Genomic DNA, 21,169 nt, shown 5'->3' with positions numbered 1-21,169 from the left:
TTTAACTACCTAAGGTTTCCAAAGCCGCAAAGCAGTTAAAAAAAAGTGACGATGCTTACTATTTTATACATACAAGTAAAAAAAAAGGCTTTATGGTACAGCCACTTTAAAAAATTACCTAGAAGTCATGCTGGTATCTAAAAGACATTGTGTGCACATATCCTAACTCTCCTGTCAGAACACACAATACACAACAAACAATTTTCATTTTGTGTTACTTTATTTTTGTTGAAGTCTGGAAAATTCGAGACGTCCAACTTTTGAGATAAACATATTTTAATCCTTGTGCGTTCAGATGAATAAATTACTATAATATATGACTCATATTTACAAGTCCTTCCATCTCTCGGACGTCATGTTCTTGTTCCAGAAATACAGTAAACATCGCATGGATAAAAAATAAATTTAAGAAAGTTCTGAAATGAAAATAGATGAAGTCAGACAAAGTCATTAAGTTGGTAACCATGGCGTGATGCAGAAGACCATGTAGGTGTATGGCTACTTTTATGAACTGGTGGTTGTCCTCTCATTGGTACCCTCCTTGTGTTGTATGATGGGTGGATATAGGGGACTTGATGAAAGTTCTTCTGACATGCCGTAAAGAGAAGAATAATTCCACCAATTACCGTCATGCCTCCTGAGATAAAGCCGACATAGAGAGCTTGGCCAATCTCAAACTTCATCCCATAAGGGAGTGCTGGGTTATAAAAGTCTTGGACAACATCGTTGGTGGACCATGCTACTGGAATGAGACATGTTACACCAGCAAATAGGAAGGCTATCCCACCAAGGACAACAATCATCTTCTTGACTGGAGACCCTTTGGCACATTGAGTGCAGTTCATGCCAAACACAGAGACAATACATGCCAGAAGTGAAAGGACACAAGATGTCACCATCATACCTCGTGCAATCTGAAGATTACGCGGCAGTGCCAGCTGAGATTGGTGGACTTGGCACTGGTAAATTCCAGTCGTGTGCCACACACACTCCATCCAAAGGCCCTTCATGTATGCCACTGCCGTGATAATGTTGGTGCCAACATGAGCAGTTCTCCACCAATGAGGGAGTACTGTGGCAATAATAGTCCCGATTAAACCAATTAGGGATAAGAAGAAGCCCAGTAACTGCAATGCCATACTCTCCATCGTCTTGCGTTCGCTTTGCTCAGTCCCACATCTAATGTGACTTCTTCCGTTCTGAGTTAAATCTCGTACTTCTCCCTGTACTTATACCTCAAGACGGAGGTGTTAGAAGTTAAGAAAGAAGTTAAATATTGTATGAATTTAGTTTCTATGACCAATTAGGTTGAAACAAAAACAATTCTAACCTGAACATTAGCATATTAATTGCCTGTGCTTGTAGTGAGTGTGAGTTATGGCTTTTCCTCTCTGGAAAATTATAAATTATATATGGGTAGCAAATGACCGTCATGAACAGGTGAAAATAAAGTATCTGTATTTAGATTGGTAATGAAACTGTAAATTCTAAGAGGGTTGAAAATGTCACTTTCCAACTCCACCGGTTATGTGTCTGAACTGTTTTGAGTTATGTAACAGAAATGTTCTGCAAAGAGATCTTCAAGTGATACTGGACTTTAGATAGAGGAGCAAATTCATTCTGGATTGAGGATAATTGTAGGCAGAAAAATTACTCATCTTCTTTATTAAATGAATAGAAAATGTACAGTGTCAAAAAATAATGCGTTTCGGGACTCACAAGACTGGGCTGAGATTAAAAAAAGGTAGTATAACAAAAAAATTGAGGTAATTGCTCTGTAGCACCAGTGACCCTGCAACGCTCGCTCCCCTCTCTGCAGGATGCCGACTCTCTCACCACCGTAGCCACTGGCCAGCCCACGCCATGCTGCCTGACTTCCCCGCGGTCCTCCATGTGGGCTTCCCCTGCTTTCTCCTCCCGGGGCCTGTGCATGCCACACAGGTTCTCCGAGACTACTCCAACGGCGTTCGCATACCGCTGCCCTTCTCTTAAAAGGCCAGCACGTCATTTCCTGGAATTGCCTCTCAGTCTATTGCTAAGAGGCACTGGGTACTTAAAGCACTCTACCTCACCTGTTGGCCTTAGAGACTCTGCCTGCCCATCCTCACTGTGCCACCTGCCTCAGCCACCCCGGCTGCACCTGTCTGTCTTAGTGACTGTCTGTCCCTACCTGTGTCCGTCCTTGCTCTGGGGGTTAGCTGCCACAGTCCTGGTCACTGCCGTGGGACTAGTACCTGGCGTCTGCCTTGTAGCGGGAGCTTAGTCAAGCCCTCCCTCTAAAGGGTAAGCTCGGGACCCCCCTGTGGTCCAGTGGGTCCACTCCTGCTTGCCGCCTTACCATCTCCTGCGTTGAGCGTAACATGGTTGATGATTCACTGCCATAGTCAAATATCAAAAGGCAGCAAAGCTGTGTTCTTGTTAATAGAAGTTTTTTGCATATAACACAGTTTGGGAAAATAGGAATCCAAACAAGAAGCCTCATGGTACACCTCTCCTCCAGGAAGAAGCGGTCTTAGGACTGCGAAACGGCCGTCGGAGGTCCCCTCTGACTGGTCCCCCTGAACCACCTATATACTGGTAAGCTCTTCTGCTGGCCTTGTTTATTTTGGTCCCTATGGAGCTGATTTTTTTTTTGTACTATAAAACTTCACCTCTTTGCACATTGTTCCATATGTGACCATGCACTTATCTTACCCTTTGGGTAAGTGTAGATCCATTTACTAAAAATAGGTGGCTATTATAATACATTATACATTACATTTCTTTATATAGCCTCCCTATCCTCTGTGGACTAGGCCACACTATTTATAGCCGCAGTTAGCTGCCATATCACCTGTATACTGGAATTTCTCTCCTGATCACGTTCATTTTTGATATGTTTGGTGATTCATGGGGATCTGATGTATTTTTCCCAGGTCTATGCTTCTTAAATGTTTCTTACATGTATTTGTAACTGTTCCTATTAAAACTAATATATTTGCACGCAAATACTCCGTTTTTCTTGTTCCTTCAATAGTTTGGGAAAATAGTGCAGCCTTCATTAGATGGAAAAATACCTGATGAAGCGGGTGGTTTGTCCCTGAAATGTGTTCTTTGCTAAGCACCTGTATTAACAATAAAAGAAGAACACAGCTTTGCTACCTTTTAAACCTTGGTTATGGGAGTGACACACCGTCAAATTACCTCTACTTTTCTAGTGCTACCACATGATTATGTCGCGGGCGGGGAGGGGACGCTGCGCTCACACACTGCTCGGGTCCGGCTGCTGCTGCTGCTTCGCTCGCTGCTCGGTGGCTCGAGCGGTGGGCCGGATCCCGGGGACTCGAGCGGCGCTCCTCGTCCGTGAGTGAAAAGGGGAATGGTTTTGGGGATTTATTGTCCGTGACGCCACCCACAGTTGTGGTGAGGTTGTGACACCACCGCTGCTCTGGACGGGGATCCCGGGAGCGATGACAGGGAGCAGCTTGTATGTTGTTCTTCCCCTCCGTGGGTAGGGGGGTTGGTTGTCCCGAGGCCCGGTGAGGGAGGGATGGCAGGCGGGTTACGGGGCCTGATGAGGTGCGGGGGCAGCGCGGTGCCGCACGGCACGGTGGTACTCACTCAGCTAATGACGAATGCAAAGTCTCCGGTAAAACAAACGGCTGGATGGACGGGTCCCACAGACGGCTGCGGTTGTTCTTCTCCCGTTAGGTTGGTGGTGACTACCTTTCCCTGCACCTGTGTTATGTTCTCGGTTCTGGTGGCTTCCCACCGGTAACCCGCTCCCCAGCTTGGATGTATGCTGAGGGAGCCCCTTTTGCCCGCAGGGTCTGGCCCTGGGAACTGTAGCCTTGGCGGTGACTGTATTTCCCTTCACGGTTTGAGCTGTTGCCTTCAATCGGGTCTTGACTGCTGGGAAACCCCGGAGGTTCCCTTCGCTAACGGATTTGACTGGTTTTACGGCGACTCCTAGCCTGGTCGGGGTCCGTAAGCCCTGCCGAATGGTGCTGGCTTCTCTTCATTCCCCGATCCGGTACCAGCGGGCCACCACCCGTCCCCGGTCCTTACGGTTCACGTCAATCAGCCTCTCCTGCAGACGGTCACCACCGTCTGCCAACCTTGCTGTCAAGTGCCCGGGCCACGCACCCGGACACGGTCAGTCTCCTCCACTACCACTTCACTCCTCAAACTCCAAAACTCAACTCCCAACTGCCTTCCTTTTCCCGCCTCCAGGACTGTGAACTCCTCGGTGGGTGGGGCCAACCGCCTGGCTCCACCCCCTGGTGTGGACATCAGCCCCTGGAGGGAGGCAACAAGGATTTTTGTTTGACCTCGATGTGCCTAGCCGGGGTGTGGCGTGTGTTGTTGTAGTACCTGTGACGTCCTGGCTTGTCCAGGGCACCACATTCCCCCTTAGTAAAATGCAGACCGTCCGCTGGCTGCCCGTCCATCACCGGTTTTATTTTTGTTAACTGCAAAGATAGAAAACGGTAAAAACATGTAGAAACATCACAGACATTTTATAACGGTACGGCTTCCGCTCTTCTCCCACCCAAACAACCTGGCCCTGATCCTGCCCCTAAGAAGTGGGCAGCACCCCTTGACCCCAATCCAGAACCAAGTTGCCCGAGCGGGTACGGTCTCTTTCAGGGGACCCGCGTCCATGGGGACCCCTGAACCCCTGGAGGATCGCCACCGGTTACGGTAGTGGCGGGCCTGGGCCATCCCTTTCCTCCAGGCCCATCCTCCAAATCAGCCTCACCGGAGGCGGTAACGGTTTCAAGCCAACATTTATTTACATTCCACTAAGTTTGTGGTTGCCCTGCCAGTTCTCGGGCTTGTCCGTAAGAAGTCCCTTACGCAACGGTTGCAGAAAGTCCCTACGGGGACTAGTTGCCGGCAATGGCCGGTTCAATCAAAGTTCCAATCAGGTGACATCTTTTGTTAATTCACTTATCATTCAAACTTTTAATCTATATGCTCAACACACAAAGCCGCCTTTAAAGAGTAGTTTCCCTGTACCTAAGTCTGGGTCTACCTAGGTTGGGACGGGTGGATCTTCGGGGCCCAGTGTCAGTGGTGGCAGGCAGTGGGGCAGAGGGAACAACTAGTTCCTCCTCCCTGCTATCGTGTGGGGCAGGCGGAGGCGTAGGGGAGCTGGGTACAGGTACATCCCTGGGCATTGGCTCATGGTCAATCACTTCCATCACTTCCTCATCCACGGATTGTGGGAACAGTATCACTGGAAGAATCACCGCGCCGTTCTGCGTAGGCCAGTCTGCCGGAAAATCACCCATCATGGTATGGATTACCTCTCTTTCTTTCTCCGCCGGTCTGGGAACTGGAGCTTCAGCAGCTACCCTCAATGGTGGTGGGCATTTCTTTAGATGGTCCCGGGAAACCGTGGCCAAAGTCCTCCCCTGATCACGGCTGATCTGGTAGGCCTTCCCATTCTCCCATCCAGTGGGCTGTACTACATACGGGGTCTTTTCCCATTGATCATCCAGCTTATGGGTCCTTCTTTTTCGCTTCAGCACTACATCCCCAGGCTGGAAAGGACCGGCAGGCGCCTTCTTGTTGAAGCACTGCTCCTGCTGTGCCCGACTCCGGCACAAGTTCTTTTCAACATATTCCTGGACCTGTCGGTACTGTGCTCTCCGCCGAGTGTCCCATTCAGCTGTCGAAGGGAGTGCTTCTGGGGCTTCCAACCCCATTTCTAGATCCACTGGTAGTCGGCCGGGGCGAGCCCTCATCAGGTATGCTGGAGTGCATTTCGTAGAGCTGGAAGGGATGTTGTTATACATATCGACCAGGTCAGGTAACTTCTCCGGCCACAGGTTCCGCTCTTCCAGCGGTAACGTCTTGAGGAGGCCCAGGACCAAGTGGTTCATCTTTTCACACATGCCATTGGTTTGGGCGTGGTAAGGCGTGGTCCGAATTTTCTTGCAGCCGTACAACTGGCAGAATTCTTGGAATACCTCCGCTTCAAAGGCCGGACCCCGGTCGGTAAGTACCCTCTCGGGGTACCCATGCGGTCGACAGAAATAAGCCTGGAACGCTCTAGCGGCGGTACGGCCGGTTAGGTCCTTAATTGGGACAACCACCATGAACCTTGAATAGTGGTCTACAATGGTCAGAGCGTAGGTGTACCCACTTCGGCTGGGGGTGAGCTTTACATGGTCGAGGGCAACCAGCTCCAGCGGTTGATGCGTGATGATCGGGTGTAGGGGTGCCTTCTGGCTGGCCTCATCCTTCCTTCTCAATGCGCAGGGGCCACATTCTCGGCACCAGGCCTCCACGGATTCCCGCATTCCACTCCAATAGAACCGCTCTCTCAACAACATCTCCAGCTTCTTCCACTCGAAGTGCCTAGCACCATCATGGTATGCTTGCAAGACAATGGGCACGTTAGCCTGGGGAATCACTAGCTGGCGAACCTTCTCGTGGGTCTTCGGGTTAATCAGCTCACGATACAACTTCCCCTGGTGTAGGTACAGCCGGGTCCGTTCTCGCCACAGACGGACTTCGGCAGGGGCGGCAGGGTCTATCCCAGCAGAACCCTGTTCCACCAGGGTCTTGACCAGGCGGACAGCAGGTGCCTGGTCCTGAGCTTCTTGCCACTCCTGACTGGGCAGCGGGTCTAGGTTCACCTGTTGTTGATGGACATGCACCTTCTCAGTTAGCGGCCGGTGAAAAGCAGGCAACTCGATCTCTTCGAGGTCGTCATCCTCTGGTCCCTCTTCCGACAGGTGGGGCATCCGGGAGAGTGCATCGGCATTAACGTTGGTACGGCCGGCCCGGTACTTGATGGTGAAATCGTAGTTGGCTAACCTGGCCACCCACCGCTGCTCCAACGCGCCCAGCTTGACTGTATCTAGATGGGTCAGCGGGTTATTGTCCATGTAAGCGGTGAACTTGGCTGCGTCCAGGTAATGGCGGAACCGCTCAGTGATAGCCCACACCAGTGCTAAGAGCTCAAGCTTGAAAGAGCTGTAGTTCTCAGGATTCCTCTCTGTCGGTCGGAGTTTTCGACTAGCATAAGCAATCACCTTCTCCCTTCCGTCTTGGACCTGGAATAGAACAGCCCCCAAGCCCGCATTGGTGGCATCGGTATAGAGGATGAATGGGCGGCTGTAGTCAGGGTACGCTAGGATTTCTTCCCCGGTCAAAGCCGCTCTCAGCTGGCGGAAGGATTCTGCATGCTTTTCTTCCCACACCAATGGGGTTCCTAGGGGTCTACCACCCTTGGTCTGTCCCACGAGGAGGTCTTGCATGGGGGCAGCCATCTTCGTGTACCCCTTAATGAAGCGACGGTAATATCCCACCAAGCCCAGGAACTGCCTCACTTCCCTCACTGTGGTCGGTCTCGGCCAGTCTTGGATGGCAGTGATCTTCTCGGGGTCGGGGGCAACACCTTCTGCACCCACCACATGTCCAAGGTACTGCACTCTGGGCTTCAGCAGATGACATTTTGAGGGTTTCAACTTCATCCCATACTTAGCAAGGGACGTGAACACCTCGGCTAGGTGCTCCAGGTGGGCTTCATACGTCTGTGAGTACACAATCACATCATCCAAGTACAGCAAGACGGTCTCGAAATTTAAGTGCCCCAGACAGCATTCCATCAGCCGTTGGAAGGTTCCGGGGGCATTGCACAGCCCGAACGGCATGTTGTTAAACTCACAGAGTCCCATAGGAGTGGTGAAGGCAGTCTTCTCTCGGTCTTCAGGCGCCACAGCCACCTGCCAGTACCCACTGGTGAGGTCAAGGGTGGAGAAGTAGTTAGCGGTTCTCAGCACGGCCAGGGACTCTTCAATACGGGGCAGAGGGTAAGCATCCTTATGCGTTATCTGGTTAATCTTCCGGTAATCCACACACATCCGCATGGTGCCATCCTTCTTCTTAACCAGCACCAACGGAGCGGCCCAGGGACTACAGCTGTCCCTAATAACCCCCGCCTCCTTCATGTTCCTCAACATGTCTTTGGCACATTGGTAGTGTGCGGGGGGAATAGGCCTGTATCTCTCTTTAATAGGGGGGTGTTCACCGGTAGGGATGTGGTGTTGGACCCCTTTAATCTGCCCAAAATCTAGAGGATGTTTGCTAAAAACTCGCTCATACTCCTGTACCACCCGGTATACCCCTTCCTTGTGATGTGTGGGGGTATCATCAGTGCCGACGTGTAGCTCCCGACACCACTCGTCTAACTCTCCCTGGGATGGGTGAGAACTGGCAGTGGGCGGTGAGATCGGGGGAACGGCCTCATGGATGGTGTGTGGATCTAGAGTGAGCAACTTGGCAAGGGTAGTGTACCGGGGAAGCCTAACCTCTTCCTCCCCACAGTTCAACACCCGTACGGGCACTCTCCCTTTCTTGACGTCTACCACCCCTCGGGCGGCCATTACTGTGGGCCAGTGTTCGGAGGGCATGGGCTCTATCATGGCGGGGTAGTCTCGCCCTTGGAGCCCTACCACTGCCCTACACCAAATCATCATCTCACTCCTGGGAGGTACAATCAAAGGGGCCGCATCCATCACTCTCACTCCTCCAATTTCTCCTCCTGTCGAGTTCACATGCTGGCGATACATCAGGGCCCGGATCTCACGCTGCACAGCTCTCTGTCGGCTCCCCGCCGCTGTGGTGGCCAGCTGCTGCAGTAGGGTCAGAACCTCACTCATACAGTGCTCCATCACATTAGTCCCTAGCACTACCTTCGGGTTATGATCACTGGGTTCATTCATTATCACAATCAAACCCTGGTGTTGCAGCTCAGCTCATCACACAGTCATAGCCACTTGTTTGTACCCTACTTGGGTTAATGGTAGTCCATTAGTGGCAATCAGTGTCATACTGCCATCTGGGGGGGCTAGTTCGTCTTTTCCCCAATACCGTTGATACAGTGTGTATGGTATTGTGGTTACCTGAGATCCAGTGTCCAGGAGAGCCATCAGCGGGATGCCGTCCACTGCCAGGGGGATAATGGGCCGGGCTCCGATGTACCGGTCCCGCCAGTCGGGGGGGCCACTGGGTTCTACTCCTGAGGATCGGCCCGTGGCCCCAGGGGTTGCTCGTTTAACGGACACCGTCGGGAGTAGTGGCCGGGCTTGCTGCACCTGTAACAAATCGGAGGTCCATGCCGTGAGTCATTGGCCCTTCTCCGATGCATCCACGGGACATCCTCGGGGCTGTCGGCGAGCTGCATCTTTCCCGAGGGCTGGGACCTGGTCGGAGGCTGGAGTGCGGCGAGGATCTTGGCGAGGTCCCCATCCATGCGGCAGACTTGGGCAGCCAGTTCCTCCATCATTCCGCTTGGGGCTGCAGGTACTGGAGGCGTTGGGAGGGCAGGGGCCACCACGACGGGAGCCGTCTCAGCTGGCCATGGAGCGGCCTCAGGGACTTCCGATGCTGGGGGCTGCAGAGCTTTAATGGCCCGTTCCTTTAACATGGCAAAGTCCACATCAGGGTGTTCTAGGGCCCACAGCCGGAGTTGTTTGCGGTCCTCTGAGGACCTCATCCCCTGCACAAACTGCTCCACTAACATTTTGTTGCTGTCCGCATCGTTGATGGTGTCCACCTGCTTCAGTGTGCGGAGGGCGGTTTGCAGACGCAAGGCGTAATCCCGAATGCTATCTGCGGGCCGTTGCCGGCACTGATAAAACTGCATCCGCAGCTCGGCTTCAGTACGGGTCTCGAAGGCAGTCTGTAGCTTCTCAAAGATGGTGGCTACAGAGGACCGGTCCCCCTCGGCCCAGGTCTCCGCCTCCTGCTCAGCTGCGCCGGTTAGCTGCCCCAGCACTACCGCTGCATGTTGCTTATCAGTTAGGGGGTACAGTTCTAGTAGCGGGCTAAGCTTCTTCTGGAAGACATGCAACGCGTCAGGTTTCCCATCGTACTGCGGCAGCCAGGTAGCTCCGTGCACATAGGGCAAGGAGAACGGCATCACCTGAGCGAGAGCTGGGGCCACGGCGCCCCCCGCCAGTGCGGCCGGGACCTGGGCAGGCCCATTCCCATCCACGGGTGCCACTGCGGCTGCGACCGCCGCTCCTCCAGCGCCTCCGTCGGGCGCAGACATCTTGTTTCCGTCCCCCTTAGTCTTTTTCCGGCTCCTCCTCTACAGGGGCGGGGTTTCGGTTTTTGCGCCTCCACTGCTCGAGGAGACGCTCGAGCGGGGACTTTTCGTGCCCAAAATGGCGGCTTCTCAGAATTTTCGGCCGGACACCTCCGGTGGTCACAAGGCGCACCTCTACCAGACGGCAGAGCGGTAAGATCCTGTTCATGACGCCAAGTTGTCGCGGGCGGGGAGGGGACGCTGCGCTCACCCACTGCTCGGGTCCGGCTGCTGCTGCTTCACTCGCTGCTCAGTGGCTTGAGCGGTGGGCCGGATCCCGGGGACTCGAGCGGTGCTCCTCGCCCATGAGTGAAAAGGGGAATGGTTTGGGGGATTTATTGTCCGTGACGCCACCCACGGTTGTGGTGAGGTTGTGACACCACCGCTGCTCTGGACGGGGATCCCAGGAGCGATGAGAGGGAGCAGCTTGGATGTTTTTCTTCCCCTCCGTGGGTAGGGGGGTTGGTTGTCCCGGGGCCCGGTGAGGGAGGGATGGCATGCGGGTTACGGGGCCTGGTGAGGTGCAGGGTCGCGGGGTCAGCGCGGTGCCGCACGGCACGGTGGTACTCACTCAGCCAGTGACGACTGCAAAGTCTCCGGTAAAACAAACAGCTGGATGGACGGGTCCCACAGATGGCTGCGGTTGTTCTTCTCCCGGTAGGTTGGTGGTGACTGCCTTTCCCTGTACCTGTGTTATGTTCTCGGTTCTGGTAGCTTCCCACCGATAACCCGCTCCCCAGCTTGGATGGATGCTGAGGGAGCCCCTTTTGCCCGCAGGCTCTGGCCCTGGGAACTGTAGCCTTGGCGGTGACTGTATTTCCCTTCACGGTTTGAGCTGTTGCCTTCAATCGGGTCTTGACTGCTGGGAAACCCCGGAGGTTCCCTTCGCTAACGGATTTGACCGGTTTTACGGCGACTCCTAGCCTGGTCGGGGTCAGTAAGCCCTGCCGAATGGTGCTGGCTTCTCTTCGTTCCCCGATCCGGTACCGGCGGGCCACCGCCCGTCCCCGGTCCTTACGGTTCATGTCAATCAGCCTCTCCTGCAGACGGTCACCACCGTCTGCCAACCTTGCTGTCAAGTGCCCGGGCCACGCACCCGGACACGGTCAGTCTCCTCCACTACCACTTCACTCCTCAAACTCCAAAACTCAACTCCCAACTGCCTTCCTTTTCCCGCCTCCAGGACTGTGAACTCCTCGGTGGGTGGGGCCAACTGCCTGGCTCCACCCCCTGGTGTGGACATCCGCCCCTGGAGGGAGGCAACAAGGATTTTTGTTTGACCTCGATGTGCCTAGCCGGGGTGTGGGGTGTGTTGTTGTAGTACCTGTGACGTCCTGGCTTGTCCAGGGCGCCACAATTACAAGACCAATTCCCGGCCTTTCTTTTGGAAGAGGAGGTTCAGTAGCTGTTCATATTTGTGTGGTGATAGGTAGGGTGTTGTGCTCCAAGTGCAAACCCACAGAATTAGCATAAATGTGATGCCCCTGGACTATCAGGTCGTCACAAGGTACTGCACGCTCTTTCTCTTTTGTGCAGTATTCAAATCCCTCACGGTTCTGGGTCCCCATCTTACAGTGCTGCCTCCAACAGCAAATCAAATCCTGGATACACCCTGCACCACATCCACCAGGCACACCAGTGGGCAGCTTGAGCGGAATAGGGTCGCCCACCTAGGGGTCAGGAAGGGAAGGTGAGGAGTGAAAAGAACTGAAGTGGTGTAGTGAAGTGGAGGAGGCTGGGAGTAGTGGCTCCTAGGAGAAGCTGACTAGGTTGCAGACGGTGGTCTGGACCTAGAGGAGTCGGACCCCCAGTCGCAGGGGATTGAGGCTAGGTGCCTGGACCTGTCAAAGAGGATGGTCAGCAGCCTGGTCCTATCACCGGTCCGAGACCAAAGGCACAGCGGCGTACACGGACCCTTGGTCGCGGAGAAGCTTCAGGCAACCCAGCAATTAACCTGCGGAGAACGGAGCCTTTATGGACTGTTCCCAATAGCTCCAGAATCGGGGCACTAGCGCAATGAGGGGGATAGGGCCTTCCATACAAGCAGCCCTAGGAAATCCCAAGCATGAGCCCTGAGAGCAGGCTCCCACACTTAGCCACAGTGGGGAGTGGGGCCCAGCAAGTTCCAGACTACTGGGCCACTACAGTGAATTTAAACTTTGTGCCAGGAGGCAGGTCACCGATCACCAGGCAGCACTGTAGGTGACGGGACCCGGACGAGCTCCCCTTTGAGAGGCAGCTACACCCAGAGACTTAGTTTACCCTTTTGTCAGCGTCTGCTTATTAGCTGAGTGAGTACCTGAGTGATTTCCCCTTTACGGCACCCAGTAGCACCATCCAGAGTCTCGGGGCCTACCCCTACCCGTGGAGGGCAACGACACCTAGCTGCCCCACTCCATCAACCCGGGTACTCCTAACGGCAACGGCGGTACTACCAGTTACCGCACACCACGGGTGACGTCACAAACTATAACTCCCCTGTAAATAACCCCTTCTGCATTTGAGTGGGGAATCCAGGTCCGGAGACCCTCGAGCCAAGAGCAATCACCTCCGGATCCGATCGGTTAGACCGCTGCATGGGCGACACATAAACAACCCTCATGGATACCATTGAACTACTTGCCATTAATTGTAGCCCACAGAAGAGCTCTCCTGTTTTTTTTTGTTTTGTTTTTTTTATTTTTGCACATGTACACGAGATTAATGTGAGGGCACAACCTGAAGTGACCCTTCCACCATATCACCAAGTGACCACAGTGTATATAACTGAGACATGTCCCAGTTCAGGAGCCATAGATAGTTAGCTAATTAAAGGATCAGAGCTGTGTTTTGTAATTGCCACATCATCTCAGATGCATGCACCACCCAAAAATCAGCAATACAGAAAACTTGAAGTTCTGGCAATGTTCTTTAGAAGAAACACGTTGACTAAACAGCTTTCAGCCCTATGAAATACCAACTGTGAATAAGGCTATGTGCGCACTTACCGGATTTTGCCGCGGATTTTTCGCGGATTTGCTGCATGTTTCGCTGCAGAAAATGTTCATAACATCTCTGCAGTGAATCACCAGCAAATCCTATGGAGAAAAAAAATCCTGTGCGCACTAGGCAGAATTTGACAGCTGCATGTTTTGCTGCGGGAATCCCGCAGCAAAAACAAGTGCATGTCACTTCTTTTCCGCACATCGCTGCGGGATTTCACTCCATTGACTCCAATGTAATCGTGAAATCCCGCAGGGAATAACGCAGGCAGCAAATTCTGTGCGGTTCACTGCGTTTTCCTGCGTTATTCCCTGCGGTATTTTGCGGTTTACCTCCGGTAATGTACATCGCCTGTCTGCGGTTTTGCAGGGAAGTGATGTCATTACAGGAAGAGGAAGCCGTGCAGAGAGTAAACACACACACACACACACATCACAGACATAGAACACATAGACACAGACACATAGAACACACATAGAAAGAAAACGGAAATATAGAAAACAAAGAACGTGGGCTCCGCTGCATATTTACCGTCCAGCCGAGGTAAGCACACAGCGGCGGCCCGGTATTCTCAGGCTGGGGAGGGAGAGGGGCAGGGGTAATGTCCCCCGCCTCACTCCCCCTCCGGCAGCCGAGAATATCAGCCGCAGCTGCCCCGGCACTGTCGCATCCATTATGCGGCAGCACCGGGAGTGTCCTCGGCTCTTCCTGCCGCCGTGTAGCAGTGGCGGCAGGGTAATATAACAAGGGGTTAATGGTGATGGGGGATCACCGCCATTAACCCCAGGCTTGATCATGGCAGCGTCTATGTGACAGCTGACATGATCAACCCGTAAGTAAAGTGAAAAAACACAGACACCAAAAATCCTTTATTTTAAATAAAACCAACAAGCCTCGTTCACCATTTTATTAACCCCTCCCGCACCAAAGCTCCGGCGTAATCCACACAGCTCCGGCATAATCCACAGCTCCGGCTCCGGCGTCCTGCACTGCTGACATCCAGCCGCGACTGTCACAGACACAGGCTGAATGCAGCAAACACCAGAGGTAATTACCGGTCATTTCCCACGGCCGGTAATGTGAACTCACTGCCGACCGTGGGAAATGCAGCGATCTGTCCTCTATCTATCCCTCTATCTATTCTTCTGTCTCTTTATCTATCTATCTATCTACTATCTCAGAATTAAATGACTTTTTTTTTTTTTTTTTTTTCAATGTGCTTTATTGCATTGAATGCAATAAAGCACATCCCAACCCGCACGCGGCAAAACCGCGGCAATACCGCGAATAATACCGCGGTAAAACCGCAGCAAACCGCATGCGGTTTTCGGGTGCGGTTTCCCGCGGTGTTTTACCGCGGGTGCGGTAATCTTTGAGAGCATGCGGAATTTTCTCAAGGAAATTTCATTTCCCAGTGCGCACAGAGCCTAAAGGTTAAAGGGAACCTGTCACCAGATTTGGGCCTATAAACTGCGGCCACCACCAGTGGGCTCCTATATACAGGATTCTAACATGCTGTAAATAAGAGCCCAGGCCGCTGTGTAGAACAAAAAAATGACTTTATAATACCTACCTAAATGGTCGGTTCGGTGCAGATGGGTCAAATGGGTGGTTCCGTTCTCTGGTGCCGACGCCTCCTCTTTTGGCCATCTTTGTCTTCCTTCTCCTGAAGCTGGGGGGCATGACGCGTCCTACGTCATGCACACGCGCCAGCATTGAGGTCCTGCACCTGCGCAGGATCTCAATGCGCAGGCCTTATCCCTATTGGTGGGCTGTTGTCTTCTTTTAGGGACATTGGGTGGGACAGGACCTATAAGCCTGCTCTCAATTGGTTAATTAGCTAGGCCGCTGGTTTCGGTCCTGGCTTCAGAGTCCGAGTACCCCCTCTGTGCTGCGGTTTCCGGGTCAGTTCTCCGTGTCGGTACCGGCGGGCTACAACTCTGTCCCGGTCCACCTCGGATCTGCCGAGCCGTCTTCTCGTCTCCTGCTGACGGAGACCACTGTCTGCCACCTAGCCAAGTTACCAGGGCTCCAACCCTGGCACCGTTGAATTTGAGCTTCTCCTCCTGCTGGGACTACACCTAGCCCCAGCTCCACTCCTCTCAACTTGAACTTCACACCTAATCTGTTTTGCCGCCCCGGGCTGTCTAGACCCCTAGGTGGGCGTGTCCCAACCGCCTGGTCCCGCCCACTGGTGTGTCCATCTTTCCCTAAGGCCACCTTCACACGTCCGTGAAAATCACTCAAGGAATCGTGGAGGTGAGTTTGTGTTTTTTTTATTTTTAAAATGACACGTGTGTTTCTCCGGCGCGTGTCACGTGGGCCCGCATCCACACTACATTCGTGTGGTACATGTGCAGGCCACGTGACACCCGTGCTGCCGGAGAAACACGGACATGCATCCGTGTGGAGCACACGGGCTAAACACGTGGGTGCACATAAACCCATTGATTTTAATTGGTTTACGTGTGCTCGTGTCTCTGGTACATGCGAGCACGGACCTAGCACGTACCGGAGACACGTGCGTGTGAAGGGGGCCTGAGGGGGGGTGACTAGGGTTTCAGGTCGGCTGTGTGTTACCTAGGTGAGGGAAGGTGTTATGCGGGGGCCTATTTGTGACTACCTGGTTTTGCCAGGGCGTCACAATTACATATATAGTGACGCATTTGCATTGTTTGAGGGAGGTCTGATATACAAGACCGAAACGTGTCACTATATATGTAATCTCTCACTTGGAAAATTAATTAAAATAACAAAAGGAAAAAGATTTACACGAGTGCCGATCTTTTATATGTTGCCTACTCTGGAAGTCCATTCCATAATACAAGCACCACGAAGTTTGGAAATGCCCGCTGTTACGAATCGGCGCCGTCATAGCCGCAAGCAGCCTGCTGCGGTTCCAGTTGCGCCCAGGCACCGGCTGCCGTTTTTGGCCGTGCCTCGAGTCGTCCAGCTGGCTGCTTCTGTGGCACCCTGGACTAGCCAGGTCATCACAGGTACTACAACACAACACCCCCACCCCGAGATAGGCACATCAGTCAGACACAAATCCTTGTTGCCTCCCTCCAGGGGCTGATGTCCACACCAGGTGGGGTGGAGCCAGGCGGCTGGCCCCACCCACTGAGGAGTTCACAGTCCTGGAGGCGGGAAAAGAAGTCAGATCAGTTAGGGAAGGGAAAGAGTGAGGAGTAAAGTGGTAGTAGAGGAGCAAACTGACTGTGTCCGGGTACGTGGCCCGGGCACCAAGAGCAAGGTTGCAGACAGTGGTGGCCGTCTGCAGGAGAGGCAGATCGACGCGGAACCGTAGGACCGGGGACGGGCGGTGGCCCGCTGGTACCGAATCGGGGAGCGAAGTGAAGCCAGCACAAACCGGCAGGGCCTGCGGACCCCGACCAGGCTTGGAGTCGCCGTTAAACAGGTCAAATCCGTTAGTGACCGGAACCCCAGGGGTTTCCAAACAGCCAAGACCCGATTGAAGGCAACCGTCCAAACAGCAAAAGGGAAATACAGCTACCGCCACAGCTAGAGTTCCCCAGAGCCTGCGGGCAAAAGGGCTCCTCCGGCACATATCCACGCTGGGGAGCGGGTTACCGGTGGGAAGCCATCGGGACCGAAGATACACAAAAGGTGCAGGGAAAGGCAGCCACCACCAACCGTCCGGGAGAAACCACAGCAGCCGGCTGCGGGACCCGTCCATCCAGCCGTTTGTTTTACTAGAGACTTGCATCCATTTGTGGCTGAGTGAGTACTACCGTGCCGTCCGGCACCGCGCTGCAACGTCCAAGCGCCCCCTGCACCTTGCCAACCCTGCCTCCCCGTCACCTCACCGGGCCCCGGGACCACCAACCCCCCCCTACCCACCCAGGGAAGAGAAACATCCCAGCTGCTCCCTGCCATCGCTCCCGGGATCCCCGTCAACAGCAGCGACGGACCCGAGCATGGTGAGCGCAGTGCCCTCCCCGCCCGTGACAACTTGGCGTCACGAACAGGATCTTACCGTTCTACTGCCTGGTAGAAGTGCGCCTTGTGTCCCGCCGGCGGTGTCCGGCCGAAAAATTTCAGAATCCGCCATCTTGGGCGCGAAGATTTTCCCGCTCGAGCGTCTTCTCGAGCAGTGGAGGCGCGAAAGCCGAAGCCCCGCCCCTGAAGAGGAGGTGCCGAGAAAAGACCAAGGGGGGTGGAAACAAGATGTCTGCACCCGACGAGGCCGCTGGAGGAGCGGCGGTCGCAGCCGCAGCGGCACTTGTGAATGAGAATGGGCCAGGCCGTGCTCCGGCCGCACGAGCAGGGGAGGCCGCGGCCCTCGCCATTGCCCAGGTGATGCCGTTCTCCTTGCCCTATGTGCCCGGAGCTACCTGGCTGCCGCACTACGACGGGAAACCTGATGCTTTGCAGGTCTTCCGGAAGAAGCTTAACCCGGTCCTAGAACTATATCCCCTGACCGATAAGCAACGTGCAGCGGTAGTGCTGGGGCAGCTAACCGGCGCGGCTGAGCAGGAGACGAAGACCTGGACCGAGGGGGACTGGTCCTCCGTGGCCACCATCTTTGAAAAGCTGCAGATTGCCTTCGAGACCCGCACCGAAGCCGAGCTGCGGATGCAGTTTTATCAATGCCAACAGCGGCCTGCAGACAGTATTAGAGACTATGCCTTGCGCCTGCAAACTTCCCTCCGCACACTGAAGCGGGTGGATGCCATTAGTGATGCAGACAGCAACAAAATGTTAGTCGAGCAGTTCGTGCACGGGATGGGATCCCCGGAGGACCACAAGCAGCTCCGGCTGTGGGCCCTAGAACACCCTAATATGGACTTTGCCGTGCTGAAAGAGCGGGCCATCAAAGCTCTGCAACCCCCAGCATCCGACGTCCCGGAAGCGGCCCCATGGCCAGCTGAGACGGCTCCCATCATGGTAGCCCCTTCTCTCCCAGCTCCCTTGGCGCCTGCAGCCCCTGGAGGAATGATGGAGGAGCTGGCTGCCCAGGTCCGTCGCATGGATGGAGACCTCGCCAAGATCCTCGCCGCACTCGAGCCTCCGACGAGACCCAAGCCCCCGGGGAGGATGCAGCTCGCAGACAGCCCGGAGGACGTCCCCGGGATGCAGCGGAGAAGGGCCAATGACTCACGGTATGGACCTCCAATTTGTTACAGGTGCAGCAAGCCCGGCCACTACTCCCGACGGTGTCCGTTAAACAAACAACCCCTGGGGCCAAGGGCCAATCCTCAGGAGTAGAACCCAGTGGCCCCTCCGACTGGCGGGACCGGTACATTGGAGCCCGGCCCATCATCCCTCTGGCAGTGGACGGCATCCCGCTGATGGCACTCCTAGACACTGGATCCCAGGTAACCACGATACCTTACACACTGTATCAGTGGTATTGGGGAAATGATGAACTTGCCCCTCCAGACGGTAGCATGACACTGGTCGCAGCCGATGGACTCCCCTTGACCCAAGTGCGGTACAAACAAGTAGCCATGACCGTGGGACGGGTTGAACTGCAGCACCAGGAAATGATTGTGATAATGAATGAACCCAGCGATCATAACCCGAAAGTAGTGCTAGGGACTAATGTGATGGAGCACTGCATGAGTGAGGTGTTGACCCTACTGCGGCAGCTGGCCGCCACAGCAGCGGGAGGCCGACAGAGGGCTGTGCAGCGTCATATCCGGGCCTTGATGTATCGGCAGCAAGTGAACTCAACAGGAGGGGAGATTGGGGGAGTGAGAGTGATGGATGCGGCCCCTTTGATTGTGCCTCCCAGGAGTGAGATGATGATCTGGTGCAGGGCAGCGGTAGGTTCCCAGGGACGGGATTACCCAGCCATGGTAGAGCCCATGCCCTCCGAACACTGGCCCACAGTAATGGCTGCCCGAGGGGTGGTAGGCGTCAAGAAAGGTAGAGTGCCCGTAAGGGTGTTAAACTGCGGGGAGGAGGAGGTTAGGCTTCCCCGGTACACTACCCTCGCCAAGCTGCTTACTCTAGACCCCCACACCATCCAGGAGGCTGTTCCCCTGACCTCACCGCCTCCTGCCAGTCACCACCCATGCCCGGGGCGGTTAGATGAGTGGTGTCAAGAGTTACACGTAGGCACTGATGACACCCCCACACATCACAAAGAAGGGGTATACAGAGTGGTACAGGAGTACGAGCAGGTTTTCAGCAAACATTCACTAGACTTCGGGCGGATTAAAGGGGTCCAACACCATATCCCCACCGGTGAGCATCCCCCCATTAAAGAGAGATACAGACCTATCCCCCTGCACACTACCAATGCGCCAAAGACATGTTGAAGAACATGAAGGAGGCGGGGGTTATTAGGGATAGCTGCAGTCCCTGGGCCGACCCGCTGGTGCTGGTAAAGAAGAAGGATGGCACCATGAGGATGTATGTGGATTATCGGAAGATTAACCAGATAACGCATAAAGATGCCTATCCTCTGCCCCGTATTGAAGAGTCCTTGGCCACGCTGAGAACCGCTAACTACTTCTCTACCCTTGATCTCACCAGTGGGTACTGGCAGGTGGCCGTGGCGCCTGAAGACCGTGAGAAGACCGCCTTCGCTACAACCATGGGACTCTGTGAGTTCAATAGCATGCGGTTCGGGCTGTGCAACGCCCCCGGAACCTTCCAAAGGCTGATGGAATGCTGTCTGGGACATCTGAATTTTGAGACCGTCTTGCTGTACCTAGACGATGTAATTGTATACTCACAGACGTATGAAGCCCACCTGGAGCACCTGGCGGAGGTGTTCGCGTCCCTTGCCAAGTACGGGATGAAATTGAAGCCCTCCAAGTGCCATCTATTGAAGCCCAGGGTGCAGTGCCTCGGACATGTGGTGGGCGCGGAAGGCGTCGCCCCAGATCCCGAAAAGATCACCACCATTCAGGACTGGCCGCGACCGACCACGGTGAGAGAGGTGTGGCAGTTCCTGGGTCTGGTGGGCTATTATCGCTGCTTCATTAAGGGGTACACGAAGATGGCCGCCCCCATGCAAGACCTCCTTGTGGGACAGACCAAGGGTGGTAGGCCCCCTGGAACCCCGTTGGCGTGGGAAGAAAAACATGAAGAATCCTTCCGCCAGCTGAAGACGGCCTTGACCGGGGAAGAAATCCTGGCGTACCCCGACTACAGTCTCCCATTCATCCTCTACACCGATGCCAGTAACGTAGGCTTGGGAGCAGTCTTATCCCAGGTCCAGGACGGAAGAGAGAAGGTGATCGCTTATGCTAGCCGGAAGCTCCGACCTACGGAAAGGAACCCTGGGAACTACAGCTCTTTCAAGCTCGAGCTCTTAGCACTGGTGTGGGCCATCACCAAGCGATTCCGCCATTACCTAGCGGCAGCCAAGATCACCGCTTATACGGACAATAACCCACTAACCCATCTGGATACAGCTAAGCTGGGTGCATTGGAGCAGTGGTGGGTGGCCAGGCTGCCTAATTACGACTTCACCATCAAGTACCGGGCCGGCCGTACAAATGCTAATGCCGATGCACTCTCCCGGATACCCCAACTGTCGGGAGAGGGGCCGGATGATGATGACCTCGAAGAAATCGAGTTGCCTGCGTTTCACCGGCCGCTGGCTGAGAAGTTGCATGTCCATCAACACTAGATCCGCTGCCCAGTCAAGGGTGGTAAGAAGCCCAGAACCAGGCACCTGCTGTTCGCTTGGTCAAGACCCTGGTGGAACAGGGCTCCGCCAGAATAGACCCTGCCGCCCCCGTCGAGGCCCAACGACTGTGGAGGGAACGAGCCCGACTGTACCTGCACCAGGGGAAGCTGTATTGGGAATTGATCAACCCGAAGACCCACGAGAAGGTTCGCCAGCTGGTGATTCCCCAGGCTAATGTGCCCACTGTCCTGCAGGCATACCATGATGGTGCCGGGCACTTTGGGTGGAAGAAGCTGGAGATGCTGTTGAGGGAGCGATTCTACTGGAGTGGGATGCGGGAGTCTGTGGAGGCCTGGTGCCGAGAATGTGGTCCCTGTGCACTGAGAAGAAGGGACGAGGCCAGCCAGACGGCCCCTTTGCACCCAATCATTACGCATCACCCGCTGTGCTGGTCGCCCTCGACCACGTGAAGCTCACCCCTAGCCGAAGTG

At 54.5% G+C, this 21,169-nt stretch overlaps 1 protein-coding gene across 1 annotated transcript; it reads right to left on the bottom strand.

The window, feature by feature from the left end:
* Positions 1–290: 290 nt before the first annotated feature.
* Positions 291–1,148, bottom strand: CLDN14 (claudin 14). The gene has a single exon (XM_075332919.1). It carries the CDS (start codon positions 1,146–1,148, stop codon positions 438–440), a length of 711 nt encoding a protein of 236 aa, XP_075189034.1. The 3' UTR covers positions 291–437.
* Positions 1,149–21,169: the final 20,021 nt, after the last annotated feature.

The sequence above is a fragment of the Anomaloglossus baeobatrachus genome, chromosome 2 (assembly GCF_048569485.1).
Source record: "Anomaloglossus baeobatrachus isolate aAnoBae1 chromosome 2, aAnoBae1.hap1, whole genome shotgun sequence".
NCBI lineage: Eukaryota > Metazoa > Chordata > Amphibia > Anura > Aromobatidae > Anomaloglossus > Anomaloglossus baeobatrachus.
This window is presented reverse-complemented; position numbering and strand designations above follow the sequence as displayed.